At 41.6% G+C, this 20804-nt stretch overlaps 1 protein-coding gene across 4 annotated transcripts in view; it reads left to right on the forward strand.

Moving 5' to 3' along the window:
* Window positions 1-14932, forward strand: part of SCG5 (secretogranin V) — a 53730-nt gene extending 38798 nt beyond the window's left edge. Inside the window, exons 3-7 of one of the 4 annotated variants that reach the window (XM_061182283.1) lie at window positions 226-375; window positions 3843-3955; window positions 10418-10471; window positions 12691-12767; window positions 14355-14932. In XM_061182283.1, the coding sequence (XP_061038266.1) occupies window positions 226-375; window positions 3843-3955; window positions 10418-10471; window positions 12691-12767; window positions 14355-14535 (575 nt within the window). In that variant the 3' untranslated portion in view covers window positions 14536-14932. The remainder of the gene's footprint in view (window positions 1-225; window positions 376-3842; window positions 3956-10417; window positions 10472-12690; window positions 12768-14354) is intronic. The other 3 variants (XM_061182284.1, XM_061182285.1, XM_061182286.1) reach the window with 3 other exon arrangements.
* Window positions 14933-20804: the final 5872 nt, after the last annotated feature.

Raw genomic sequence — 20804 nt, forward strand, 5'->3', positions numbered from 1 at the left:
TATAGCACATATACAGTGTGCCCTGTGTGGAAATGATATATGTGCAGTATGTGTCTGTTTCCACAACTAAGATTTTAACCCCCTAGAGGGTAGGAACTGTTGGATTTCCTTTTTTTCTCTCCACAGCATAGGGCACAGTGCTTTGTCTGTCTGGTATGCCTGAATAAATATTAGTTGAAATGAATGTCATCACACTGAAATGAACTACTTCTGATTCCCTGGCAGGTGGAGCTCATGAAGGTCTTCAGCACTTGGGTCCCTTTGGCAACATCCCAAACATTGTGGCAGAGTTGACCGGTGACAACATTCCCAAGGACTTCAGTGAAGATCAGGGCTACCCAGACCCTCCAAATCCCTGTCCCGTTGGAAAAACAGGTAGTGGGCATGCCCTTGGGTTCTCATGAAATGTAGAGCCTTTGGGAGGAAATTAAAAATTCTAACATTGGCTGCACATGTTCAGAGAAATAGTATTTCTATTCCGATGAGCCCCTGTGTATTTGTATGTGGGTTGGAAAGGGAAGTTGATTCTAGAACCCTTGGTGAGTTCTGGTGTTCCGATACACCCACAGAGGACTCCCCTAGCCAAGGCTTTATCTTCTGTCTCTCTCCCTCTTTGGGAATTGATGCTCTTTTCTGCACTTGCTCCATTTTTAATAAAAAGGGAGAAGGATTTTCTCTTTTTTTGCCTCTTCTATGGTACAATCGCTGCCCACTTTTAGTGTCTTTGGAACTTTTTAGTATGTGGATGATCCATGCTCATTTGTTTTCCTTACCTTCTCTTGACAATCGATATTTCAACTATGTTGTAACCAGTGAGCATCTATCCTGAAATATTTCTTTGGGGGCTGGGAGGTGGCATGAGAGAGAGGGGGCCCCGGAAGAGAAGAAGTTGGTTAAGGGAGAAGGTTGAAACTTTCCTTGCTCCTCATGTATCGCTCCCACTTTCCTACCACCCAATTCCAAAGAGAATGAATGGTGAGTGTGCTACACTTATGCTGGGCTTTGAGCAGCTTACCTTGGTGGTTCAGAGTAGTGGCTCTAGACTGACGACTACCGGAATTCAAACCCAAGGTCAAGATATGTGACCTCGAACAACTTAGTGAACCACTTGCACCTCAGTTTCCTTATTTGCAAAATGGGGGTTGTTGGGGAATTAAATGAAATTATCCATGTTAAACACTTGGTACAGCACCCAGCACAGAGTAAGGACTCATTAAATGTCATCCTGATTATAAATAGCTTTGCCACTGGTAAGAAATGAATCTCTTTCCTTGGGCTTGTACTCACTTCCAGCAACAGAGTAGTCTTTTCCCCACAACCTAATAATAATACTAGGTAGTATTTATTATCCCTACTTTACATATAAGGAAACTTAGAAAGTAACTTCACCAAGGTTATCCATGTAGCAAGTAGTTGAGCCAAGGCTCAAACCTGGATCTACCTGATTCAGGACTGTGCATGCAACTACCATGTCATGCTGCCTTGCTCTGAAAATTCTGTCAGTATTGGCCCCTCAGCTTTTCTGAAACACAATACAGGCTCTCTCTGAAAGATATTCCTCTTTTCATTTAGGGCGAGGTCTCTGTTTTCCATGGGGGACAGAGGCTTCATCCTGGGATGGGACAACCAGAGTATTTGGATGTGGCCAAGCTAGTGTGGGGATGCTGGCCCAGGACCACAGGAAAATCTGAATCAGCCACCTTTTACTTGCTTGTGGGACTTTGGATGGGAAGGAAGAAAGGCCAGTTCAGGCTCCATGGGGATTTGGTTAAATTGATTCGATATCATATAATACAGTGGTTCTTAATATATAGTCCCAGTAATATCAGCATTACCTGACACTTACTGGAAATGCAGATTTTCAGGCCCTACTCCAGACCTATTGAATCAGAAGCTCTGGGGGTAGGACCCAGAAATTCATATTCTAACCTGACTTTCATGTGATTCTGGAGCATACCAAAGTTTTGAGAACTGTTGTTGGAGAATGGAAAGAGAACCAGAGGTTGAGCCAAGAGATCTGAGTTCTTGTCCTAATCATAATACGTCAGTTTACTTCCCTGAACCTCAGTTTCTTCATCTGTAAAATGAAGACATAGTGCCTTAAAACAAAAATTCAATGTAGTCCTAGCTTATCCTGAAAAAAAAGCAATATATAGATCTATGTGATCAAGCAATAATTAGGAGCACTTAGGAGCTCCGAGATGGAACAATCAGGGCGGGCTGATAGAGTTGGATAAAAGGACCCAGCTCCCAGGACCTTTCTTGTCCGAGATTACCTGCCATTTCCTTCCCTGTCTTTTCATTAAGCTAACATACACTGCCATATGCTGACTGCCTGACCTCTCTTGCTTTGCTATCCCTTTCCTCCATGTTAATTGCTCTAGATGAAGTTAGATAAATAGTTCAGTGAGAAGTGGGGAGCCACGTCAGAGCCACACTAGGGATTTGTTCCAAATGCTAGTGCCTTCCTCAGGAGCTTCATGCTGTTAAGGGCTGAGAGACTGGATGCTTAAAGCTGCTGGAAGGCATCAGAGCAGTCTCCAAGAGACCAGACTACCTGGCTGATTGTATTAGACCCCCTTTAGTACTGACTTTGATGCCTCACTATCCCTTCGAAAGGAAGTCTCTTTCATTCTAGTCCTGCACAAAATTCACATCCCTCCCCAGCCCCCCTTTTTAAAGCTGTTGTCTAAAACACATTAGAGACAGAAAAAAAATGGCTTATCTTCAGAGTATTGTGTCTAGTAATGATAGGGCTTAGGTAAAAGCAGCAGCCAAGAGGGATAACCTTTCTTGGGTTTGAATGGAAGACATGCTTTATTTCAAAGAGCATTGATAATATGAACTGTCGTTTAAAGAAAGGTGGTGAGAAGGGAACTAAAACATGGAGGAAACCTATTATGTGCCAGATGCTCTATATATGATCATCTCTATTCCTCATAGCTACCCTGTAAGGTAAGGATTTGATTATTCCCATCTCATAGATGAATAAATGGACTTAGACTAAGTTAACTTTCCCAAGAAACTAAACCCATCTATCACTCATGAGCTAGGATTTGAACCCTGAGCTTGGGTCTATCTTTCTGACTTGAAGCTTACCCTGTTACCACTACAACACACAACATCAAGTACTGTCTAATAATTATTGTTCTTATATAATGGAATTTCTCCAAGAAACCAGAATCATTTCTAAAGAGCCCACCCAAGAGAAAACAGAGTGAGTCATGTGGAATGGAAGTATACCAGTGAAGGAAATACTTGCCGTTATGACAGATAAAAAATAATAGTGGCTTAACACAATAGAAGTTTATTTCTCGTTTGTGTGAAGTCCTGCCAAAGGTGGGTGAGGGTGTGGTAGGGGTGGATGGTTCAGCAATGCAGACTGCCATCTTTCATCTTTGCACTTGACATCTACAGCTGCCCTGGTCGGCAACATGTAGCAAGCAGACCGACAGATGGCGGGGGGTTGGGGAGAGAAGGAGAGGGGGTCATATAGAAGGTTTCTATGGGCCAGGCCTGGAGGTGGAGTACATCACTTCTGCCCACATTCCATTGGCCCAAACCCAGGCATATGACTCCACCTGATTGCATAGCAAGGCTGGGAAATTAGCCGTGTGCTGACGGGGAATAGGAAATGGGTTTGGGGAGCAGCCGACCAGTCTCTGCCATGGGTAGGAAAGGAGTGGGAATCTGGGATGACCAAATCCCAGAAGGAAAGTGACTTAGAGTGACTGATGTGAATAGATTCTGACCTTTGGATGCCTAGTTGTTTTTAATAAATTAACTCTTAGAATAACAATAGATGTCATGGCTGTTCCTCAAAAACCTTTTGTTGTTTGCAGTAGATGATGGATGTCTAGAAAACACCCCTGACACAGCAGAGTTCAGTCGAGAATTCCAGTTACACCAGCACCTTTTTGATCCAGAACATGACTATCCAGGCTTGGGCAAGTGGGTAAGTCCAATCTTAATTGCTAATAGGTCTTATACTCTGGTACTCTGAAGGTACTGATGGCAGAGATGAGCAACATGGGTGGGGAGAGAGAAGGAAAATTGCTTAGAAGCTGATTTTTTCCAGAAATCTCTGGTTGAGAGGGACTTTAATTCCAAACCACACTCACTGTCTAGGGCTCAATACACCAATCCATCCGAAGAGTCAGGAACCTGAACCAGTCTCATTGGCTGTAGTCCCAGAGGCTTCTACTCTGGTCTACTCCATAGCCTGTGTCACAACACGTCCTAAAGTCTCACCAGAGTTTCATGTAGCTCTTATAGGAAGTATATGATATTTTTTTAAAAAAAAAAAGGATACTAAGAAAACTTGCAAGTTTTATCTCTAGACTGAGGGAGATGATCTCTGCAGAACTAAGGGAAGACCATGCCAGAAGCTGAGAAACAGACATGTAATTCTGCTCTATGGAAAGAGAAGATAAATTCCAAAATGTGTAGCAGTGAACTTGCTGTCAATACCAGGCAAGAATCTGTAACTGCCAGTTAAGGAAATTGTTTATAAGCACTTAGAAGAGAAATCATGACCATTTGGCATAGGTTTGCTAAAAAACAAGTTTTGTCAATCTAATTGTATTCTTCTACTTGCCAGCATTATTCATTTACTTGCCAGCTTGATGAGGGAAATGAAGTGAGCATGGTGCATTTGGACTTCAGCAAAGTGTTTGATGAGCTCTTTCATGATCTCCTGTTTGAAGAAGTGGAGGGATACAACCTAGGCAGGAGAACATTACCAGAAGGGAGCTTCTTAAAGAGTCCATGTCAAGAGGGAGAGCGATTTCACATGGTATCCTGTGTGTCTTAGTGCTATCCCACTCCACATTTTTATAAATGTTTGTAATAAAAACCATAGAACATGAACTTATCAGATTCTTCAGAAAGACACGAAGTTGGAAGGGAGAGCACTGAATGACAGAGTTGGGATTCAAGAAGATCCTAACAAGCTGGAACAACGAATTGAACAAGATCACAATTGAATGGAGAGAGATCTATCTTCCTGTGGCTTGGATGATGTAATCAAATGCTGAAGCCGTGTGAGCAAAGTGCAAAAATACTAAGAAGTGTTAGTTCACTTATACATAGGTGTTCAATACATCTGTGGAAGGAGTGAGTGAATGAGGAATGAGGAGATACTCCTAATTGCCTAAGCCCCTCTAAAATTATAGGTCTCTTCTCAGCTCATTACTGGCAGCCGGCTTGCTGCCTACTTTACTAGGAATACTGTAATCTCAGGACTAAATTCTCTCACTTACTTTTACATTGTTTCAGAGAGAGAGGTCCTTGCTCATTAATAACCACTTTCATTTTTCCATCATCTTTTCCATCATCCAAGCAGTTTGATTCCCTCTCCTGTCAACATGCACATGTTTCCTGTCTTAAAACAACAAAGCAACAATACACTCTAAGTTAATTTTGCTTCTTCCATTATGTGTTATTCTATTTCTCTTCTTTTTCATAAGCAGTTCTGTTAGGGAGAATTTGTAGAGCCATCCTGAAGCCTACTAGCAGTGTTTAAATATGTTGAATTACATAGGCAATCATCTATAGGTTTTTGAATAGGAGACTGAAATCATGAAAGTCTTCTATAAAAGTTATTAAGGTGGCATAGGGAATGATGAAATAGAGAGAGAAGAGACTAAAGGCAGGAAAAAAATAGAGAAGGTAATTCTAGTTATGAAGGCTGTGAACATAGAGAATTTAAGTGAATCTTACCAACACAATGAGAATCCAAGACATTTCAAAGGGGGCCAGGGAACTGACTAGAATTGGTATATGGCATATACCTAGCATGAGGAGGAAAAAAGAGCTATATCAGGTTTATAAGAAATGGAAGGTATGAACTTTTCCTCTGAGGGAATTAAAAAAAAAATAGAAAGGAAGAAGAGAGGGAGGTAGGAGAGAAAGAAGGAAGCAGAGACAGGGTAGGAAAAAGTAGAAGACCGCAGCAGAGCACTGGGAAGCAATCCATAAGAGATGGGCAAAAGTATTGCCAAACTGAAACAAGGGCCAGGATGGAGCCTGCTTTGTTCCAGGCACTGTGCTAGGTGCTTGATATACAGTAGTCAACAACATGGTAGTGGTCTTTGATGAGCTTACCATCTTGTGATGAATTGCATGAAAATAAAATGAACCCAACTTAGCACTGTTCAGCTTCCTGATCCAGCTATACCATGAGTATACCAGGTTAAATTACTGGGGAAAATGGAAGAGAAGGGTAGAGGAAGACCCAGGACTGAGGACTCACGTGGTCAATTGTATGATAACAATTGAGGACATCAAAGACACTAAAAAGGGCAGCACTGAATTCTAGGATAACATGTCTACCTCGCATGACTGGTAGGCTGGAAATGAGGGAGAGGATGCAAGGGGGAAATGGAGAACAGTCTGAGTGAGGGCAGAGAGCCCAACTGAGGAAGTGGGAGAGATGGAAACTTCTCTGTTACCAACTTTCCTCACCTCTTCTTGAAAACCTTTACAGATTTCTCTCATCATGTTCCACTCACTCCCAGCACTCCAGTACAAGGCCAGCCACCATCTCTCATTCTTTTTGTTTCCTTCTCTAAATACTGATTTGTTTTCTCTCAGTCACTCCCATTCTTTGTCTACATCAGAGCTAAAGACTAGAAGTTAGGACTATTACAGATCAATGACCAGGAACAATGTTTACACACCTTTCTCATCTGTAATTATGTGTCTGTTTAAACTTAAGTTTCCTTCATTTATTTTCTCATTACCACCCAGCAGTCAAACATGATTTGCTTGATCTTCACATGGAAGTGTGAATTGAGTATGTCTTGCTTTTGCAAGCTGGGGTCCCGAAGCTTTCCTTAGTGTTTATAAAGAATGATGGTCTCAAGATTGTCTTAAGCTCCACTACCCTTTAAGTTAACAAAGGAATTATCTTTCACAAGAGACCTGCACACAAGACCCAGATTCCTTATTTGCTAGTAATGTTTCCGTGTCTTTGATATTAGCTGGAGCTCAGCTGGGTTTTGAGCAGTGATTCACATAAATATCAGTGTCTGTCTAATTTCCTGCATTCCTCTCTCTTTGTTAATACATCAAGATACATTTATTAAATGTACATCATATGCCTTCCAGGCCCTGTGTTAGATGATGGAAATACAAAGATGATGATAATAGTAATTGTATTTTATAATAAGATAGTAAATAGTCCTATTTGTTGAGCACATACTGTGAGGCAGACACTATGCTAAATACTTTACATGAATTATTTCATTCAGTCTGCCCTTCCCTATCATGCTCATTCTATAGATGAGAAAATACAGGCTTAGGGAGTTTGAATAGCGTGTCCAATACCAGAGAGCTGATGATTGGCAGAGCTTGGATTTGAACAGGACCATTCAACTCTGAGAGTTCTGTAAAAACTGAATAAATTCCTTATCTTTTCTTGGCTCATCGCTCATAGTGTGTCCTGTACAGCGGTCCTGTCAAGTCCTATCTAGGACTGGTTGTCTTTCAGACGATGTGTGTATCCACAGCATTGAGCGACCATAACCAAAGGCTGGCTACCATAGATGTCAGCCATCTCCCCCTCCACACATTCTTTGCTGAGTGTTACTCACTTAGGAAAAAGTTGTCTCGAAAGCAAATGTTTCTCCTTTCCAAGTGCTTTCCACATCTTTTCATCAGCAGCTCAGGTCTTTAATCGGATGCACTTGAACGGAGCCATGAACCTGAGCCATGGGAGAAATGAGACACAGGACCCTCTGCCTTTCTTTATCTTTCATGCCCTCAATGTGTCTGAAGAGTCGCATGCTCTTCAGTTTGGGTTTCTCTCATGTTTCCGTATCATTAGACATGAGCTATGCCTTTCTGATATGTTCTTAGTGTTTCCCTCGGGAGGCCCATGAAGCCAGTTTGTCCCAGAATTGGTGGTGACTTGGGCAACGTGGTGACTGCCAAGTTTCTCCAGTGTAAAATTAGTATCTTTCCCTTCAAAATTAATCATTGATCTATGGGGATTTACTTCAAGACTGTATAAATATTCTGTACCCATTAAACTTTCAACTAACAATTTCAGTATCCATTGATGACACTCACCAGAATCAACGATAACTATGGTAGTTGTAAAATGGTGATTTTTAAAAAACTCTACTATTCTTTCGGCATTTCTTGGTTGGCATTCTCTTCTAAGCAAGATTTTTTCCCTGCTCCCCCATTTATTTATTTGTTTTAAAATTTATTATCAGTATAGATTCATTGTTTCCTATTATTATTTATTTTGCTGTTCAAACTGTCCTAGATTTAGCCAGTGGGAGTCTCTGCAGGCTGGCTTTTCTTTCCTTTCACTATGTCTCATCACTTTTTGAGTACTTCCTTACTTTCTGGCCCAATTAGATATCCCAACTTCGTTCATCCTTGTACTTTCCCTGCCCTAGCCCTAGAATCAGACATTTCTCTAAGAAGCCTCTCTGGTTCCATTTAGGAATGGAATTTGAAGCCAAGATCTGGGCAGTTGTCCAAAATCTTGATGGCACCATGGAAAGCTCTCTCCATGAACTCAAACCTGCTGCTCACCTGGAAACCAGGCTCACTGCTCCCCCCTCCCCACCCCACCTATAGGGAATGGGTGTCAGGAGAGGGGCTGGTTTCTTCTCATTCATTTTTGTATACTTCTTTCACCCACCTGCCAGTCCCTGCCTTTAAATCCATATGATAGCGGGGCTAATCGCGAATGCCAAGGCCACTGTCAGGCAGGGGTTGGAAAGCATCCTGCTAATCCTAACCTGTGCTCTTAGGGAAACACAGGGACCATCCTTAAGAGGAAGACTTGACAGACCTTTGCATTTCTTTTTGAATGAAGGCTCTTATAACCTGTCCCACGACCTTCTAAAGGGGAGTTACTAAAATGCTGCTGTCTTTAACCCTGCTGGCGGCACAGTGGACCTCTGCCATGGCTGATTGTCTGTCCCACCCCGTGGTACCAGCTCGAGGGCCCCTGTGCCCTCCCTCCCGCTCAGGCAGCTGATCCCGGTGATGCACATGAAGAAGCCTCTTTCCTGGCCCCCTATCTCCCAACCCCCTTCCCCAGCTTTAGCACGAACTCCCAGGACATTCTCTTGCATCAGGAATTGTTTCATCCACAGAAAGGCAAGTACAGACAATGGGAATGAGCTTCACAGCAATATCCTCATTCCTCGAATGAATGATCTGCAAGTCCGTCTTTTCTCCCTTCTGAGATTAAACTGATCAGTTCTCCAAATGAGCATGAGATGGAGGCTGCGGCCAGGACCGGCCTTTGGGGCTGTGGAGGCTCCTAGACGCCCTGGCACGGCCTCCGTGCATAGCTGAGGTTGGGCAAGAGATGCACATTGTAAATTGTGGCTGGAGTAGATTTTAATGAACATGAAAACTATGAAGCTCGTTCTTGGCATTTGTCATTTTCATTTGCAAATCTATCATGAAAAACAATTTGATATCCAGACAGCTCAGGAGATACTAGGATTGTAGAAACTTGTTCCTTACCAGAACTCTGTCATCTCCTTTTTTTTTTTTTTTCAATCAGTGTCAGGGTATTTTATTTAGAGTAAGATGAATCACCTCTTTTATACATTATCTCCCTTCTGATTAAAAAATCAAATAAAACAACAACCTAAGAAAGCCCCTGATTCCCCTTCTCCCGTTCTCCCTCATTTTAAGTGTTCTGTCTCTTGTAATCCCAACAGAATGGAAATCTATTCAGCGTACGCCTGATATTCTAGAGCTCATTTAAGTCCACTACGTGTTTGAAATCCAGCAATATGAGGAAACACTTACACAAACTGTGGTAACGGAGCCTGTCCCCACCGCCCAGCCCCAACACAACTTTCCTTCTGCCAAGAAGTTTTTTGGCAGGTTTTAAAAGGTGCACTCTATTAAAAATGTTATAGACCGAATGTTTTTCCAATTGCCTTGACTGGGGGCACTGACTCAAGCCACAAGAGGAAGGGTCACAGAAGTCAGGTGTCTCGTTTGCTTACACAGAGGATTGTTACTAATAGTCAGACCCTACTCTAGAGAACGATTTATGTGTACAGCTCATAAAAAGGGAGTTAGATACCAAAGTAAAATAAGATAGAATTGTTGGTTTTAAACAAAGCCTGTTCCAAGTGAGGAGATGGGTCTCCAGTGCCCCTTGTGTGTTAGCATGTCGTGTTTTCTTGTTTATGTGATTGTTGATGACACTGGTGTGCCTCGGGGCATTGCAGAGCACTTTATTAAAAGCTGTACAACCACCGGCTTTTCTCTTGTGGTCTATCTTTCTGCCACGACATTCCTTTCATCTGGCTTCGTTTCCAAAATATGTGTATGCAAATATCCAGGGGGACACACAAGGTGTAAAATAGACGTTGACCAAATGTGATCCATACTTCTGCATTTGTGTTTTCTTTTCTCCCCACTCTAGAACAAGAAGCTCCTTTATGAGAAGATGAAAGGAGGACAGAGACGCAAGCGGAGGGTAACGCCTGGCTGGCTGGCGGGCTGTGGGGATGCCTGGAGCTTTCTGAGCGGGGGCAGTTGACAGGCCGTTAGCCTCAGTGGTTGGAAAGTAGCAGAATCCTTTCACGTGCTGAACAGTGGTCCCGAGTGACAAGGGCCATGCCTAAAAAGTCTGCCCTTGGTTTCTGCGATGTCTTCCCCAAGCTTTAGCATGTGATTTTTAGTGGCATGCTAAGTTTTGTGGCAATTCCACCAGCTCCATTGCACTCACAAAATGTCAATTGCATCCATGGTGTAGGGATGCGGGGAGTACACGAGGGTATGTCTTTCCTCAAAGGGTCTGTAGGCCACTGGGGGAAACTGCTTACACCTCTGCATCAATTATATAAAAACTCGAGACAGGAGCCAGGAACTGTTGAACTGCCTGCTCCAGGCAATAATTTTGAAGGAATGTAGGGGCAGAAGATGAGATGAACAAACCTCATTCCTTCTACATACTTTTTTCCCTTGCTCTAGCCAAATTGATGTAAAAATTCACCAGATCCATTATATTTGTTCGCTGACTGGTGAATTTACTGCAGGCTTAGTTATTAACCGTCTCTGAGCTGCCCAAGGTGCTGTGCATTTACCCACTACAGTGATGCCTCTTGTAAAGCTGATGTCAATTTGCTTTGGGTTTCCAATGCATTTTATGGTGTTGAGACTGAACAAGTGGTCAGTGGTTGGTGCCTTACTAGACAAAACCACCTGCCATTTGTTTTGGATGAGATGGAGGAAAAAGTTAAAGTCCTGCTTATTCCATAGCAAAGTGCTGCCCGGGAGTAACTGTTTTAGTTAAAATATACAAACCAAACTGTATACCCAAGGCTACTGACTGTTTGTTTAGAATAGCAAGTGCCTGGATCCTGGCAAAATTTGGGAATCTGGACAGTGGTAATTGTGGCCATTCTGAATAGTTTTGCCGAATCCAGGCAGAGAATGCTTTAAGAGGTGTGGATTTTCTGGACTCAACATTAATTCCTCAGGTCCCTGAAACAGAAAGTTCCAAGCCCCTGTGCTGCCTGACAAAATACAGAAGACCCATGGCCGGTTTTTTATTTGAGAAGCAAAGTTTTGCTTGTAAACAGATCTTCAGAGAGTTAATGGGGTTATTAGGGGTTTTTCTTGGGTGATTACAGTTTCTAGTGGCAGATGATGGCAGGAAGGGTCCGAAGGGTATAATGCGGTCTTGAGAGAACATCAAGAAATTCTATTCCAAGAGCTCAGAATACCCATAATTTACCAGTAAGATGGCTTGAGCATCTCCCCATGGCACAACAAGGACATTTCCAAATCAGACCAATGACCGTACCAAAATGAGTAACTTAGCATGAAGCTTTAATCGTCTCTACTTCCTGACTCACTATTCCTTCTGCCCTGACTCAGTTAATGACTGTGGGTCATGATTTAGGTCATTTTTCCATGAGACCAGTGATTACCAAAACTCAGGATTCTGGCTAGAACACATGTTATAAAGGATTTTACTTTGGCTTCAACTTCCTCCACGTAGGAAAGGCTTAGAATTTATGAAAATAAAGATCACTTTGATCCAGAGGTATCAAGTTCTTCCTACTCTCAGACATCTATTGATACAAAGATCCATGCTCATGCCATAAACCAGGGGCCTTTCAGGTCTGGTGGAGAAACAGAACTTGCCTCCCCTGTCGTCAGGCCTCGGGTGGTGTTCCCACCTTGACTGAAGACTTTAAACGACTCCCTCAGGTACGTGAATCAATATAAATAAATTATGGGCTTTTGTGAAAAATCAAGGCTTTCTCCAAAGAAGCTCAGCATCTGCTGTGGTTTCCAGAGGTCACTAAAAGTAGGGATCCCATCCCAATGGTTCTGCCGGTTGTGAAGTGGCAATAATGTTCTCTGTGTAACCTAGCCAGTCTCTCACCCAAGGGAGAAGGTAAAGTGCCTTGAGTTCTTCAGAGGATAATTAAAACCAAGTATCATCATTATTATTACTCTTATGTGTAGGATTCAATACTCATAGACATTTATCAAAAAAGTTCAAGCCCCGCATGCTGCAACTAAGACCCAGTGCAGCCAAATAAATAAATAAATATATAAATATTTAAAAAAAAAAAATACTATCGTAGTTTAAATTAAAAAAAAAAAAAAGTTCAAGTGATTGCTCCTGTTACTTCCTCATTAATTCACTTCCCCTGCCCTCCATCATTTGGCATGTTCCAGGTCTGGGCCGAAGGACTTGCTGCCATGACAGTCCCTTACCAGGAGGGATTCTCCCCAGAGTTACAACAGAGCCTCAGGTGGTTTTATGCAAATTTCTATACTTGCTCAAATCTGGTTGAATTCCTAGTTGCTTCAAGAGTAAAAGGTCAATTCACCTTTTAAATGACTTCGCAAACTGTTTAACTCTTAAGATGTATCTTGTTGATATTTGAGATCTACTATTATTTAAAGAGTTTATCAACCCTTTATTCCCATATTTGATAACATGAATACCTCATATCCTTTTAAAATATATTAGAATTTTTAGTAAAATATATTTTTACTAAAAAACAATCAAAATATTTATAATACTGAATACACTTTTTCAGTCCACACGTGCTCCACCTAGCCAGAGATTCTGATACGATTCCCTGGGATAGGCCAGGCCATTCCAGTTGACAATTCCTGATATAAAAAGGTATTTTAGTTATTTAAAATATTTTAAAGATGCTTCCCAGCAAAGTACTGTTATTTGGTGACATATCACTTTTCAGATATATGAGGACATTGCATACTTTGTAATTCTCAGCTTGTTGGTGATGCATTTTTGCAGAATGTGTGGGACCTTTCATCATTCATGCTTTTACCCGTCAGAATGTGGAAGGACATTCATAAATACTAAACTCAGATTCCAGGCCTTCTCTTTTGGAGAATGTCTGCTCACCCTTTGAAAGTTATGGCAGACAATGTCCTGTGGGCAAGAGAGACCCCCTGCAAAATGCCTGCATTCATCGATGGGGCCTAGAGGTGTGATGGGATTGCTGATTATTTGTAACTACAGCTTCTTTCTTATGTTTTTGTTCAATTATTGGCAGGCAACTTCAATAAACAAATACCTTCCAAAACTTCTGAATTTTTTCTGCTTGCTAAATACTATGTTGTAAAGCTCCAGTTACTAGTTCAAATCCAAACCTCAAAAAATAGATATGGATTAGAGAAAGAATGGAAAAAACCTTGACTCATTCAGAATACCAACAGCTGAAAAGGATTTCAGATGGTGGAGTCTTGAGTCAAAAATAAAGGAGCTTTCTGTATAACTTCCTTCTTTTCTTCGCGTTTTGAATTTGACTGAGGGAAGGTGAAAATGATTGCTAGAGCCCCTGATGCGTCCTCTTTAAGTAGAATACTGCTTTGAAAGAATCAGTCACAGCAACAGGTGATCTGTGACCACTCTGCAGATACTAATTCCCATTTGGCCCTGCTCTGTCATCGTCTTTAGAACATTCTTCTTGTAAAATGATTTAATGCAGTTCACATTCTCTCTCCCCTAAAATAAGGCCATAGGATAATAATTCTGTTTCATGTGAGGCTTTGTATCTAAGTTAATAGTGAGGGTTTCTTAGCTGGTTCACTTCAAATCTTTATGCCAAAAAAGGGGATGGAGCCAAATTGTATCTGATAATTAGCTGTGTGAAATAGTTGTGTGAAAGACAGAGACACATCTGTCAGTCAATGTTTCTCTGGCCACTGAGGTATTGATTAGTGCACCGGCGTAATCGTCTGGTAGGTAGTAGGCACCACTGTTACCTTGTTAACCCAATAGGCCAGAAACAATTCTCGTTCACTTCTGTGCGATGTCTGTATCCGATGTTCACGTATGACTCCAAACCATGTATTTTTTTCAGAGTGTCAATCCATATCTGCAAGGACAGAGACTGGACAATGTTGTGGCGAAGAAGTCAGTCCCTCATTTTTCAGATGAGGATAAGGACCCAGAGTAAAGTGAAGATGCTGAGTGGAAACCCACACGACCTGTTAGACCTCCTTGGTGTTGCTTATGTGCACGCGTTGTTAGAGCCCCTGTGAATGGCAGCATGTTTCTAATTTAGACAAGTATGGATGAAAAGCAGCTGTATTTTGATATCCTATTGTCCTTCACACCGATAGCTCTGCTTTCTGCTAAATTAGGGTAAGAGCTTTTTTTTCTTTAAATGTGGAGCTGCAGTGAGCATTAAAATTAAAATGTATGTGTCAATAACAATAAAAAGCAAATGAATGAAATGTCCTCCGATTTCTTACAGTTTAAAATGGTGTTTCGGGTGGCACTGTTTTGGCCAAGTCTGTAAAAGGCTGGCATTTGATTTTGATTATGTAGTTAATCCAGCCCTTGGGCATTATTACACACCAATAAAGAAGATTGTACCCAGGAGGAGCTGACACATTTCACTTGGCTGCATCTTAATAAATGTGTATGCAAGCATGAGTATGTGAATTTCTTTTTAATTTAGAGGATTATAAAAACACTTTCTTTGCTTACTGGAACAAACTCACAAATGTGATCTTATCTGATCTTAACAATAATACGGTGAAGTAAATGGGGGGGATTATTATTCCCATTTTACAGATGGTGGGACTGAGACTCAGCTTCCACGAAAAACTGAAAGTGGCACAGTCAGTACTCGGGGACTAAGGTCTGCTGACTCTGACTTTTTATTCAGCAAACATTGTTTCTACCATGTGCCAGGCACAGGGCTGGGCTCTGGGGGGTGCACTGGGGACTCACACTGACACCAGCCAGGTCCTCAGGCAGCAAAGCATCCAATCCATGAGCTCTGAGTAGGTCAGTCAGCTCCATGCTGCTTTCAAAGCTTGGAATGGCAGATGCAGACGTGCTCTCCTGCATGCTTCTGAAGAGGCAGGCAATTTTCTTTCAGCCGAGTCCTCCCAAGTCAGAAAAATCAGTGAAAGGCTGGCAGGAATCGGTTCACTGGTGAGATTATTTTCGTGATCTTTACACCTCCTCACTGTAAAAGAGATGATGGTTTCAGGCTTTGATATCATTGGCCTCAATTTCGTTGTCTATAAGAGGGAGACGGCAGTGAGAAAGGACTCAGGGAGAAAGATCATTCTTGATGTTAATTTTAATAACTGCATATTAAATCCAAATGTCAGTGACTTGTCTAATAGAAATAGCTTGTCCATATTTAGTTAGCATGTGAGTCTGTTATTACTTATACAAATCAAGAAAGGTATTGGCCCCTGTTTTACGGCAGGAGGCATTTTTCCTAGAGGGCTTCACCAGGCAATTTCTCCACAACCCGTAGTGTCATTTCAGAAGCATCATTATCACCTGATCTTAAGAGAGAGTTCCCTCACGTCCTAGAGATGTATAGAGCTGGGAGAGTCTCCTTTATGGATTCTGTGTTTTGTAGGCATTTTAATTACATTTTATACCAGTTCCAGTCTTAGAAAAAACAAAGGACATCTCTTTCTCCAAGATTGGACAGAAGGAAGGAAAATGACTAAACACATGCTTTGAGGTCATGAGGAAGGAAGTAGAAGTGAAGCAGGAGAAGGGGAGGTCATTGTGCCTGGGTTAGGCTTCTTTGCCTTCCAATGCCTTTTCTGCCCTCCCCTGTTTCGCAGGCTGCCTTGTCAGCTGACATCAGGCTGGGTTTAATGTGAGGTCGCTGAGGGCGGAGTAGAAGGTGAGAAAATGGGAGAAAACAAGGTAATTCATTTTTGCTCCCAGTAGCTACATCTTCTCTGAGGCTCCATCTCCTGCCAGGTAAGCCTGGCCCCTGGGCCCCAGTCATGTCACCTCTTCCACTGGTCCCTGCAGCCTAAGGAGGCCATGGCTTCTGTCATATTGTTAATCTCTGGGTTATTTCACCAACTCCTGTTTGGCTTCCTGGCCTTTCTATCACCTGTATGACCCATTTTCTACATTGAATTATTTCTGTTTGAAAGCTTTAGAGTGTTTTCTGTTTTCCTGGTTGGCCCCTGACTGATGCAGTCATCCATAGGGGAAATCAAGAATTAAGTTTAAGTATTCTGAGAAAAATTGAGAACAAGCATTGTGGAGAATGAAGAGGACAGTGCCCCTCGATCATTAATGTAATATGATTCACATGGGGATACTGTTAAAAATGCACTCTCTGACACAGTAGTTCCAGGAAAGGCCTCAGATTTTGCATTTCTTATAAGTTCATAGGTGATGCTGGTACTCCTGGTCCATGGGCAACATCTTGAGTTGCACAGAAATAGGGAATTAGGAGAGGATGAATGAAAGCGCATGAACTGCTCTGAGAGCCCAGTTAATAACTTAGTCTGAATTCGTAAGGACCCTGCCAACATTGTTTAGTAACCTTCTCCAGCCACTGTCAGTATCTTGGGAGGAAGAGCAGACAGGGCAGACGTGAGAGTGAGCCCCACAGATTGGCACATGGTAGAATGTCAAGGAGTCAAGATTCTAAAACATGAGGGAAAGCAACCCTGAGATGCCCCATTATAGACATGAGGCTCTGTAATGGGTTGGGTTGGATCAATGATCTGAGAAAGGTCAAAAGATTAGCGGAAATGATGTGGCTTGAAATAAGCTTCAATAGGTACAAAAGAAAACAAGAGGGAAAGGTAAAGAGTTGGTTACCTGAGGGAAGCTGAGTTTGGATTCTTGGCAAAGGAAAAATTTCGAGCGACGATGAATGACATCTCCATTGTGACAACTACAGGAAATAGAGTTGAGTGGAGCTGAAGATCAATGGGCTTGAGGAAGTAGAAAAACTGTGAAGTCAGAGAACAAAAGACAGGATCACTAATGCAAGAGGTAAAGTCTTCGAGTTAGAGGGGGAGGTCAGGGGAGTAAGATTCCGTATGAGGTCAAAGCTGCACACAAGGTTTGTAGAGTGCAGGCTGAATCTGAGGTCCAAGAGCCTCTGACACTGGCATTCTGTGTGCCTATGCACACCCATGCATACCTGGTGGGTTTTTTTTTTTCTTTAGAAGTTCCAGATTCTCAAAGGGATCTGTGACCCCACAAAAGTTTAGAAATCACTGCTGAGAGTAGTAGTGTGAGCCATGTTGGTCATCACTGAGGAACAGTAAATTTTGTCGTGAGGGGCCCTTGAGAAAGAAAGAAGATGGTAGAGTAACTTCTCTTATGTGGATTTCAAAAGAAAATTGTCAGAGCCAATAATCGTCAATGGCTTCTAACCACCAGGTGAAAGACCAAAGAGTTAATTGCTAATAGATCAACCATGCCAGCAGCACCTGAACCCACTAGTCAATCAGATCAAACAAGAGACAGATATTATGTGCCTCCTGGTGTGATTAATATGAAGCACTGTCAATGAAATACTCTTGCCCAAACAATCTTACCTGAACCACTGGGTTTAACTCCCTGCTAATAGAAACAGGTTAAACACACCACTAGGAAGCAATCACCAAAATCCAGAATGGGGGAGACTCCACAGGACAAGCGACCCAGCATTTTTCAACAAATAAATGTCAGGAATAAAAAAATAGATGGGGAACTATTATTATAGATTTAGAATGACTTATGAGACATACAATCCAAATACAGTGTGTGAGTCTTAATTGTATCCTGACTCAAATGAAAAAGACACTGATCAGACAACTGGAGAAATTTGAGTAATGACTGGATATTTGGTGGTATTTAGGTGTTATGAGATATTATGAGATTTTAATTTTTTATTATTTATTTTATTGAAGTACAGTTGATTTACAATGTTGTGTTGCTTTCTGGTATACAGCAAAGTGATTTGGTTATACATATATATATTCTTTTTCAGATTCTTTTCCATTATAAGTTATTACAAGGTATTGAATATAGTTCCCGGGGCTATACAGTAGGACCTTGTGGTTTATTTTATGTGTAGTAGTGTGTATCTGTTAATCCCAAACTCCTAATTTATCCATCTCCCCTTTCCACTTTGGAAACCATAAGTTTGTTTTCTATGTCTGTGAGTCTGTATCTGTTTTGCAAATAGGTTCACTTGTATCATTTTTTTTAGTTTCCACATATAAGTGAAATCATATGACATTTGTCTTTCTCTGTCTAACTTACTTCACTTAGTATGATAATCTCTAGGGCCATTCATGTTGCTGCAAATGACATTATCGCATTCTTTTTTATGGCTGAATAATATTCCATTTTATATGTGTACCACATCTTCTTTATCCATTTGTCTGTTGATGGACATTTAGGTTGCTTCCATGTCTTGGCTATTGTATAATAAGTAGTTCTGCAATGAACACTGGGGCGCATGTATCTTTCCGAAGTATGGTTTTCTCCGGATATATGCCCAATAGTGGGATTGCTGGATCACATGATAGCTCTATTTTTAGTTTTTTAAAGGACGTCCATATTGTTCTCCATAGTGGCTGTACAAATTTACATTCCCACCAACAGTGTAGGAGGGTTCCCTTCTCTCCACACCCTGTCCAGCATTTATTGTTTGTAGATTTTTTTATGATAGCCCTTCTGACTAGTGTAAGGTGATAGATACCATACTTCATTGTAGTTTTGATTTGCATTTCTCACATAATTAGCAATGTTGAGCATTTTTTCATGTGCCTGTTGGCCATCTGTATGTCTCCTTTGGTGAAATGTCTGTTTAGGCCTTTTGCCCATTTTTTGATTGGGTTGTTTGTTTTTTTGATATTGAGCTGTATGAGCTGTTTGTATATTTGGGAAATTAAGCCCTTGTTGGTCACATCATTTGCAAATATTTTCTCCCATTTTGTAGGTTGTCTTTTCATTTTGTTTATGGTTTCCTTTGCTGTAAAAAAGCTTTTAAGTTTGATTAGGTCCCATTAATTTATTTTTGCTTTTATTTCTTTTGCCTTGGGAGACTGACCTAAAAAAACATTACTATGATTTATGTCATAGAATGTTTTGCCTATGTTCCCTTCTAGAAGTTTTATGGTATCATGTCATATCTTTAAGCCACTTTGAGTTTATTTTTGTGTATATTGAGAAGGAGTGTTCTAACTTCATTAATGTACATGTGACTGTCCAGTTTTCCCAACACCACTTGCTAGAGAAACTGTCTTTTCTCCATTGTATATTCTTGCCACCTTTGTCATAGATTAATTGACTGTAGGTGTGTGGGTTTTTTTCTAGGCTCTCTACTCTGTTCCATTGCTCCATGTGTCTACTTCTGTATATGGCTATATTTTTTAAAACAATTCTCTTAGGGATAAATATTGAATTATTTACAGATAAAATGATAAGATATCTTGGAGTTGCTTTAAAATAATCCAGTGGTAGTGATAGTGAAGGAGGGAATTGGGGGTATAGATAAATCAAGATTGGCCATAAATTGATAATTGTTGAAGCTGGGTCATGGGCACATGGCGGTTCATTGAACTTCTGTCTCTACATTTGGGTATATTTGAAATTTTCCACAATAAAACCACAATTAATGGTAAAATAGCAATGTCGGACAAGGTATAAAGCTTTACTGGGTAAGGCTGTGGAAAATGTGAGGAAGCAAAAACGGAGACTGATGTTTCCCTGGGGTGCTGGGGAAGGAAGTAGCAGGGGGTTTCCTAGGAGACAGAATCTGGTGGTGGTGGTGAGCTGGATGGTGAGGCGTCAGAGTCCCTGGGAGGAGAAGAGATCCTCCTGGAAAGAGGATGACGACTTGAGGCAGGAAGGAAAGGGACCCTCCATCAGAATGACAGACTCAGAAAGGCCATTTCCTCCTGGTGGAGTTTGGGCTGCATCTACAGCAGAAATACTAAATTTTCTGGGTGCTGGAAGGGTCTTTACCTCACCTCTGGGGTCCATCAATTTTTCCACAATGCTTCAGCCAAGGATCTTAAAAAAAAGGAAGGTGGTTGTAGATCCCCACCCTCTCCCCCAACACACTCACAAGGAGAACAAGATACCTACTACTTGTCAGGCAGGCATGCACAGAAGAGAGAGTGAGGAAACATAGGAGGGGGTGTGGGTTGAAAAAGATTGAGAAGCCCTGTTTCTGGGGATTCTCCATTAAATGACTTACAGAAAATACCGATCTAGATATAATGTGTGTGGGGTGGAACACTACTAAAAGATGGGAAGGCAGCAGCAGTAAAACTAAAGCAATAAAGCCAATGCAGAGTGCAAAGGCACGTGAGGGTTCAGACAAGCCCACACCCACCTATCGGGGTGACATTGCAGGGTCAAGTGGAACAGTGAATAAAGATGATGGAGTCTTGGAGCCGAGCTGGGGCTGAGCGGGGGGGGGGGGGGATTGGGCAGGATGTTGTAGCAGCTGCAGTTCAGAGCCTAGTTCATTCCATATCTGCAAAAGCCCTCATTTCTAGACTCTAGTAATCTCATGATT

Source organism: Eubalaena glacialis, chromosome 2 (genome assembly GCF_028564815.1).
Source record: "Eubalaena glacialis isolate mEubGla1 chromosome 2, mEubGla1.1.hap2.+ XY, whole genome shotgun sequence".
Classification (NCBI taxonomy): Eukaryota; Metazoa; Chordata; class Mammalia; order Artiodactyla; family Balaenidae; genus Eubalaena; species Eubalaena glacialis.